Raw genomic sequence first — 8765 nt, forward strand, 5'->3', positions numbered from 1 at the left:
CTAATTTCTGCATATCCATACAGATTACAAGAGGATTTTAGCTGTGCTTTTCATGAGGCCTGCTACAAGCTGAAACAGAAACCCAGTAGCTGATATCAATAGCCCCACTTAGGACCTGCTGTTACAGTCATTGCTGTTGAAGGGAAGGCTTTTTTTAATCCAAACCTCTGGGAATCCTAGTATCCAGATTCAAGGGAAAAAGACAAACTTTATTCAAATTGTTACTTAATAAGAACTGTCTTAAGATGCAAATTTGGAGCATTAGTAAACAGACATCAAGGTTCTAAGGTGCCTATTGCTCTGCTGGGATACCAGGGTTATTCTAATATTTGCCTTTGTAAGAGTAGCACGCATAAACCCATTTCTTTTAGTCTACATCCAACCAGCAATATGGTCTTCATGGCTACTGTTATTTAAAACAAAACAGGACATTATTAGACAGTTCAGGACCAAAATTTAGATTCTGTCAGAGAAAAATTTAGGTATGCCAGTGCTAAAGGCTTCTGGGCAGTTTCCAGAAAACTTAAATTGAAATGTTTTCTTGACCCTTTAAAAATAAATGTCACTGACAGTTTCTGGTTTGGCTTCAAACATTCCCCTGTTGTGCTTGCATTTCAATAAAGCTATTATCATCTACGGACTTTTATTAAAAAAAGAAATGTCTATTTGTAACAGGGAGCTCCCTTTGTACTATCCCCTTCTGGGCACTGATATAACAGAAGCCCCTTCTTGCCTGCCCTCACTCTCTCCTTTTGCACATTTCTTTTTCCTTCTAAGTATTGGCAGAGACCTAGCACACTCATTGCATGGGTGTGGCAAGGCTTGGAGCAAGCCAGAAAGCTGAAGTGGCTTTCTGTAGGAGAAATCTACAAACTACATCTACATATCAATTGAGCTAAGTGTCACTAAAGACAACAAAAGAACTAAAATATCCACTTCAAAGCAAAGCCTGTAAGAGACAAGAAAAGCCAAGGTGCATGGAAAGCATGACTGTAAATATATCCTGGTGAACACATTCCCCCTTTGATTAAGACCTATTTCCCAAAGCAAACTTCCCATATCTGTCTAAAGTTTTATACTAAAATCAGTCTATGTGACTGCATGTAACCAAACTCACTTACTGTCCCCAGTGGCCTTTGATCCTCACTACTTCACACTGCAGTTTTATATATTTCTCACAGTGCATTTTTATATTTCATCTGTCTCATCTTTGCCTTGGCATTCTGTATTTTATGTTTTATACCTTCAACTTTTAACAAATGTATTCTTTAGAGCAAGTCATACCTTGTATTACTAAAACTGTTATTATAAGAATGTATTGGAATTGGAATCACTGGAACTGTATTGCTGTATTGGGCTGGTCCCCTGAGTGAATGCGAGCATGTATGAGTCAGTAGGTAACTGAATGACAAAGCAAGAGCCTCTGGCTGTTAACTGACAATAGCCTAGCCAGAGTAACTTACCTTTACACTTTTACAACTCTACAAGCCATTTTAAGCTAATCAAACCACCTGGAACCTGCAATGACACAGCCAATGAGTCAATCAAGTCAAGGGTGGACTCCCAAAACTGCACCATTGGGTGGAACCCCCAGTGACTGACTGACAGCTTGCATGCACTACTCAAGACCCACATGAGACAGAAACCTCTGGATTGGGCAGCCAAGATGATGCTGGCGGAGCACAAAATCTGCCAGAAACAGATAAAAGGCAGCCAAGCATGACCCTCAGTGGTGCCCTCTCATCTAGCACCTGACCTACCGAGACAGAAGGACAAGCAGGCAACCCCTTTCTGGAGAAGACATTGCTTTGGAGGAAGCTGACCATAGACAGCAGACTCCAATGCCCCGGATAGGTATAAACCAACATCAGCGCTACACCACTATTGCAGCAATTGCATGTGTGAACGTGTTAAGGTGGCCAATATCCCTCATAACTCAAAGTTTGCATTTATGATTTTATCGGTAACTTCACATCCCGTAAAATAAATTAGAATTTATTACGATCCTGTGAGTTGGTCCTTTGTAGCCAACATATTTCCAGTACTTAAGCAGAATAATTTTTTTAAAAGTAGCAGTGAAATAATAAAAATATTTTATACTTAGGGTGCAATCAATGTCCAAAATTTTTATGGCAGCACAAGTTCTGGGCAAACAGACATCCTAAGCCCCTTGTCCTGCCCCAAATGCCCAAAAATGTTGCTGCAATCCAAGATTGTCAGTTTGTGATGCTTTAAGGGAGGACATCCATTTGCTAATTGCGTGCTGCAGGAATCCCACAGTGTGCATGATCCATGCACACCCCCACTTTCAGATGCATGCCCCAGATTAGAAAATGGCACCCAGGCTGCTGTCCCACAGAATTGAGCCCCTGAAGCCCCAGCAGTGGCAGGGGCAGGACCCTGCAGGCCAACAGATCCAGACAATGTCTTTAAGCATCAATAAATAGGGATCTACTTAAAACGAACAGAGGCAAAGGAAAAATTACAGGCCGCTCACAGCGCCTGGCATCATTTTCACAGTCTTTTTGCAGTAAGCCCCCTCCCACCCACTGGCTGATTGGCCAAGGGGCTCCAGCTCCCAACCCTCACCAGTGATTGGCTGGGATGGCTGCCCTTCATGTGGCCCGACCCATACCTGTTGATTTGCAGAGAAGGGGAGAGCCACATAAAAGGTAGCCCGATTGGCCAATCAGTGGCAAAGGGAGATGGGATAGCTGCCATTTTAACTGTTCCCCTTCATGCCAGCTACTCCCACTAGGGAGCCAGCATTTTATTTCTAATAAGTTTTTTTTTTTCTGGTAATGCCATTCAAAATCACAGGGAATACCAGCTTTCACGGTGATCGCAGAAATGGCCTTTTTTCACTTTCCATGAAAATCACAAAACCACAAATTAAGTAGATTCCTACCAATGAAGCAAACCATCTGTGCTGGGACACAACCCAGCACAGATGATCCTATTCCTAAAATGACATTGGTTTATACCCATAAAATATCACACACATGGGACTCTCAGGGTGCGTCCCCATGAGTGCACACGTGCACTTTGCATGCCACAAACCCATCTATGGTTCCACAAACTGCATGCGCCACACATGCATGTGTTTGCCATGCTCCTAATTAGCAGCATGGCAGGGTTTTTTGATACCAGGAGATCCTGGTGTCAAAATAAAAGTGCCAAAAAAGCGACATGATGAACGTGGCTGCAGTGCATGCTGCCCAAAACTGGAGCCTGGCTGGCCAAAGCCACACTCTGGCTGCCAGCCAGGCTCTGTGCACCTGGATCACCACCACTGCAGCCCCGGGAAGGCCCCCAGGAAAGACTACTGGGGCCAACCTAGGTGCTGGCCCCAGCCTCCCCTACCCAACCCAGGGCAATTTGGCACACACGGTTATAATTTTCAGAAGGTTCAAGTTCAGACTGTACACATTTTCTTCAGGGATCTCTGTAGATGTACACATTGATTTAAATACCCAATTTGTGCATCTGATGTATAGTAAACATTGGTCTGCATAAATACCAATAGACTAGGCCTCAACTTTCTGAAAAATCATAAGCAATTTCTCCCAACTTACACATGACACATAAGGAATGTCTCCACTGCACACTGCAAAGAAACCTAAGCTTGCATGGGTATCATAAGCAGTCTAGCCATGGTAGCATGGAGCCCTGCATAGACTCAACAGGATAAATTAGCTCATGTGAAGCTCCAAACTACCACAGCTACACCGTTTCTGGTACCTGAGCTAGTTCACTTAGAACTAGCGCAGGTATACCTACATTACACCTCAGAAAGCAGTGTAGGCACAACCTAAAGCACAGCTCAAAACAGAATGCAGGTCTCCTGTGTCACGATCCCAAGCCTAACCCTAATGACTAATCTTCCTCACCGTAACTAAACTGTATTAAAACCTCTTCATTTCATCAGGCTGCAGTGTTGCTCAAAACAATCAAGAAACTGAGTTCTTCAAAACCTTGTGTTTTTAAATAATGTAAAAATAGCTACTTGATGTAGGTCATTCAAGGTTTGCATGTATGTTCTGATATTCTCTAGCTGCTACTGTTTGCTCCTAATGTTTCCTTCACTATTATTTTATTTTCCATATGGTTGAATGTTCTCTTAATAAGAAGAAAAAAAAGCAGTATGATGAATGTGGTCCTGCAAAATTGTTATCAACATCTACTATCAGCCAAGGCTTCTGGCTACACATTGGTTTGGCAGCAGATGATGAGAATGTAACAACTAAACTTTATTCACTTAGCCCAGGTCAGTAGAAGAACAGAATTTTGTAAAAATTGACTGGAGAAAAAGTCCATGGCTGAACAGCTGGCAGTGCTATTCCCCATCCTATGCACTCGAGAGAGTCTCTTTAATTCCACTGCGGACCAGAACAGAGAAGACATTTTCTGCCCCATGACTGCTCTGTGCCAAGTGCATGCATTTGTGGTGGGGACATCAAGGCTGCAAGTCATGCCTATTCCTGGCCATCACTGTTTCTACCGACAGCCTGCATCCTCTTCCACCATATAAGTGATTGTGTAGGATTGTGAGGAAGAGGGGCACAAGAGAGGGTGATTAAGCAAAACCTGGTTTACACAAAGATTCTGTAACAGTCTAATTATATCAGCTTTGGTGGTGAGCTACAACTTTTAGTATGGATGCAGTTATTCTAATACAGAAAAGCTTTATGCTGGCATGGCATTCTGGTACCTGAGAGTTGTACTGCTTTTGAGTTATACCCCCATCTCAAGTCAAGGGGGAGGAGGGGAAGCAAGATTAAAACTATGGTGTAGAGTCCAGACATAGATGCTATATCTTTTCTTCTGAAGTATAACATTGAGAGTAATGTTGGTATAAACAAGAGAGTAAGAGGAAGTGGTTTCATCAATCTGGCTGACCTAAACAGAGAAGTTTCAGACACTTGAAAAGATTTGGCTAAACTTTTTAGAAACCTCCGATTAACCCCTCATGGCTGTAAACTGTGGTGTCACTCTCCCTTCCCCTCCCAAGGTCCCTCCTTTCACCTCTTCACTCTCCTTTCTTTTCTCTTCACTCTCCTACCTTTTCTTTATATGTTCTCCTGCTGCTTTTTCTTTTCATTTTTTAAAATGTTTTCTCTTCTCTCCCTTTATTTTGGAATTATTTTTCAATTTTAAAAAATATATAAGTATATCATTTTCTGGGGGTAAGGAGCAAATCTTCCTCCTTGGACTTCAGTGAAGCTACATGGGAACATGTGAAAACAAACTGCAACAGCTTTAACAGCAACTCAGACTTCTGTCCTAACCTGTATGACAGTGTCCTTGTTGAGACTGACAGTCAACAGCCTCACAGCATCTCAAATCTTTTCCAGTCTGTAACTGGTACAAAACAGAAGGGCTACAGCACCCCCAAAGGAGTTCAATAACTTCTGTGGGACTGTGGGCGCAGGCTTGTGAGCCCTTACCCACTGTACATTTTAGGATTGGGACCTAAATTGAAAATATCCTATTTCATAACACCAATATTTATGAATTGACTTATTTGGACACATAATAAATCATATAGTCATCCTTACCCAAGGTCCATGCAAAGTAATACTTTGGCTTCGATGCTTGTGTAACAACATACAGGTAACCGAGTCTTGACATGAAGGATGTTTTATTGATAAACTGGTTATCAATGATGTATGTAACAGGGAAGCTCTTGGTAAGTGTCAAGAACAAAAGGAGAGATACAAGGGTGATACAGAGTTTGTATGCCACAGTTCCCTGAAAAAGCATAATAAATAACAAAACATTGGTGTGATCATTTATTAGAATAGGCTAAATGCAAAACAATGCTTGCTCTTTATAAAAGGAATCTGAATCAAAACCCATCCTGATCAGAGGCAGCAACCAATTTCATCACCATTAAATTTCCAGCTGGTATAAGGAATGGGCAAAAGCCATGCAAAAGTTAGCTTTAATGGATCCAAGTCATTTACAAGAAGAGAGTAAGGAATTTTTTTAACCCATCTCAGGCAAATTCTTTCATCAGAATCCTACTGCAGCTGCTGGAATTGTCTTGAGGAAGAAAGAGAAAAAGATGGGAAGCAGACAGCTTCCCTCTCTATGCAGTTACCCAAAGGACAAATCTTGGATTCTGGCTAAAAGCCCCAAACCTACTAATGTCCAATATGACAAAATCACTCTCTGGCACTGCACCCACCATCAGCTTTCCTGAGAACCTATTTACAATTACTTACTCTTAACCAGTCCATGAAGCTATGTCATCCTGCTCAGGGTCTCCGCAGAGTCTGGAAATTTAGTGGTGGGGGAACACTAGAAATTAACAATGCTACCGCTCCCCCACTGCCTAATTTCTAAGCCAGGCAGGCAAGATGACACAGCCCAGTGCAAGGGGCCAGGACCATGGGCACAATCTGGCATGCAGGGCCAGGACCCAGTACAATGCATAGGGCTGGGACCATGCAGTGGGCCAGCCCCGCATGACAGATCAGGCCCACATCCAGCCCGTGGAGCCAAAAGGTTAGGCAGCGCTGACCTAGTATGCACACCTCTTTTCATAGCTTTCCAGAGCACCTGTCAGTATAAACTATGTTACTTGGTAAATGGCTTTCACAGACTCAACATGAATAAATGAACTATACTTTCATAATGCAAATGGGGGAATCTAACATTAATTAACACTGGGATAATTAGTTTATGTTAAAATATGCACTCGTTTAATATGCACACTGTTCACAGCAAAAAACTTTAGTGCATTTTTTTTAGTAGAAAAACACCTACTTTTATATACTGTAAATATATGTATATACAATACACATCACAACTTGAGTCCAATTCTAACATTGTTTACATAGATGTAAATCAGAAGTAACTCCACTATATTCAGTGGAACTATGTCACTGCAGGATCAGAATCAGACTCCATACACAGTACACACTCTCTTCACATTATATAGAGCCTGTGCAAGTAAATTCTGCTCTCAATTAAAGGCATAAATCCAGAGTCATTTAAGTATGACATGGTAGAAGGTGGCCCATATATTTTTTCTGGAATATATGAAGGACATTTGTTCAAGTGTTAAGTTAATATTTAATAAAACAAGACAATAATAATTTTTAAAAATGGTTTTGTGGTGGATTGTATCTTTTCCATGCTTACAATAAGGGAGATGACCCCAGGTTTTCTTGAAAAGAATTAAATCAAGCTACAGTGCTTAATAAATCATGATTCCTGTATCTAGTGTGTCTCTCACATAACAATGATAGGATTTTTTTTCCAGTTATTCCATTTTGTGAATTGTGCTCTCTCTTTTGTCTTGGTCTGAATACAATTCCCAATTATCTGAACCTACAGAAGGTTCCCATTGTGAGCACAGAAAGCAGCACATATGATGACCACTATCCAATAAGCTGCTCTGCAGGCCAAACATGTGTTCCTGAAACACAAAGGGAGGACGTCAACACCCTCTCCATAAGCTTGGTAATGAAAACAGGAATTGTTTTACATAGAGAACACTGTGATGTTAATTAGCAAGATACCTAAGAAGAAATCAACTTAATGTTTTTAAGTAGGTGCTGCTATTAATCAGTCACATGCAAAGCAGTGTTCTCCAGCTCTTTACAATAAATATTTGGCATTTTACAACTTACAGTTGGAGAAGGATCAGGAAGTCTATCGTAACCCTTTTGCTTCCAGTTCACTTCTAAAAGTTTCATATGTACATGCCTCCCTTCAATGAAGGCTATATAATCCTTGTAATTGCTGCAAGGCCCAGCTATGATACTCATAAAATTGAGGAGATAGCTTAAATACTCCAGTAAAGAAGGTCTTGTTCTGTCAAAACATCCAACACACAACAAAACAAAACAAGGTAAAACATGGCAGAAAGTTTCATGGGTCATTTACTAAAAGTTTGATTTAAAAGTGTAGTAGTGCAATATTTTGTACAGCCCCGTAAATTATCAGACAGAGTATATTTAAGACATTACGCACAAAGCAGGACCTTCATCATGTGTACTCAGAGAAGCTCTCTTTTCTGCCCATATTTCAGATGTTTAAATGGCTTGTTCCAGCTGAGAGAGAAGGAGCGTATTGTTAGAAGACTGGCAGCAGCATGAGCAAGAAGCAAAGACGAGAAGCTGTGTCTAGTGTTGCAGTATGCACAGGGACAGGAAGAAGAAAGATCAAGAACTGCTGAATAGCCAAATGCAATGGAAGAAGCATGCTTGCCAATTCTTCATGTTTTTCTAATATACTGTGGGTCTCTTCCATGTCAATGGGAATTGAAGAGGTTCTGCTACAACCTGTATTCAGACTAGATTAGCAACCTTTCAGACTGGAAAGGAAAACATGTAGAATTACATTGCCTACACCTTCTACATGCATCTTGTAGGGGAATTAGTAGCATTTTATTTATGCCACTGAGGGCATAAAGACACAATGGTCCACAAAGGTCCAAATGCTTCCCAAACATGTGCACTGCTCACTGTTGAATTCAGTAGTAACTCCCCATTTGGGCACATGTACGGACAGTCAGGGATAAGCTAGTCTGGCTAAAACTACATATCTACATACATAAAACTCAAGGTAAACCTAAACCTTTGTATAAAAATGTATTGCATTTACCTGAATCCAAGATGACTTTGAATTTAAAGATGACCCTGCCCCCCAATTATTAGATTCTATTCATGCAAAATTTATAACTAGTTTATAATTTTTTCCCCATACAAAAGCTAATTATTGCATAGTTGTCTTAAATTCACCCCCCCCCCACC

The 8765-nt window shown here is 41.0% G+C and overlaps 1 protein-coding gene across 4 annotated transcripts in view; it reads right to left on the minus strand.

Annotated features, from left to right (window-relative positions):
- MBOAT1 (membrane bound O-acyltransferase domain containing 1) overlaps positions 1-8765 on the minus strand; it is an 83863-nt gene that overhangs the window by 16824 nt on the left and 58274 nt on the right. For 3 of the 4 annotated variants that reach the window (XR_003094380.1, XM_025205736.1, XM_006024964.3), the window contains exons 7-8: positions 7641-7824; positions 5559-5751 (exon numbers count right to left, since the gene is read on the minus strand). Coding sequence is in view for 3 of the 4 variants with exons in the window: in XM_025205736.1 (XP_025061521.1) it covers positions 5559-5751; positions 7641-7824 (377 nt within the window). In the remaining variant the exon portion in view is untranslated. The remainder of the gene's footprint in view (positions 1-5558; positions 5752-7640; positions 7825-8765) is intronic. The other variant, XM_025205735.1, reaches the window with a different exon arrangement.

The sequence above is a fragment of the Alligator sinensis genome, unplaced genomic scaffold (assembly GCF_000455745.1).
Source record: "Alligator sinensis unplaced genomic scaffold, ASM45574v1 scaffold342_1, whole genome shotgun sequence".
In the NCBI taxonomy this organism is placed as follows: domain Eukaryota; kingdom Metazoa; phylum Chordata; order Crocodylia; family Alligatoridae; genus Alligator; species Alligator sinensis.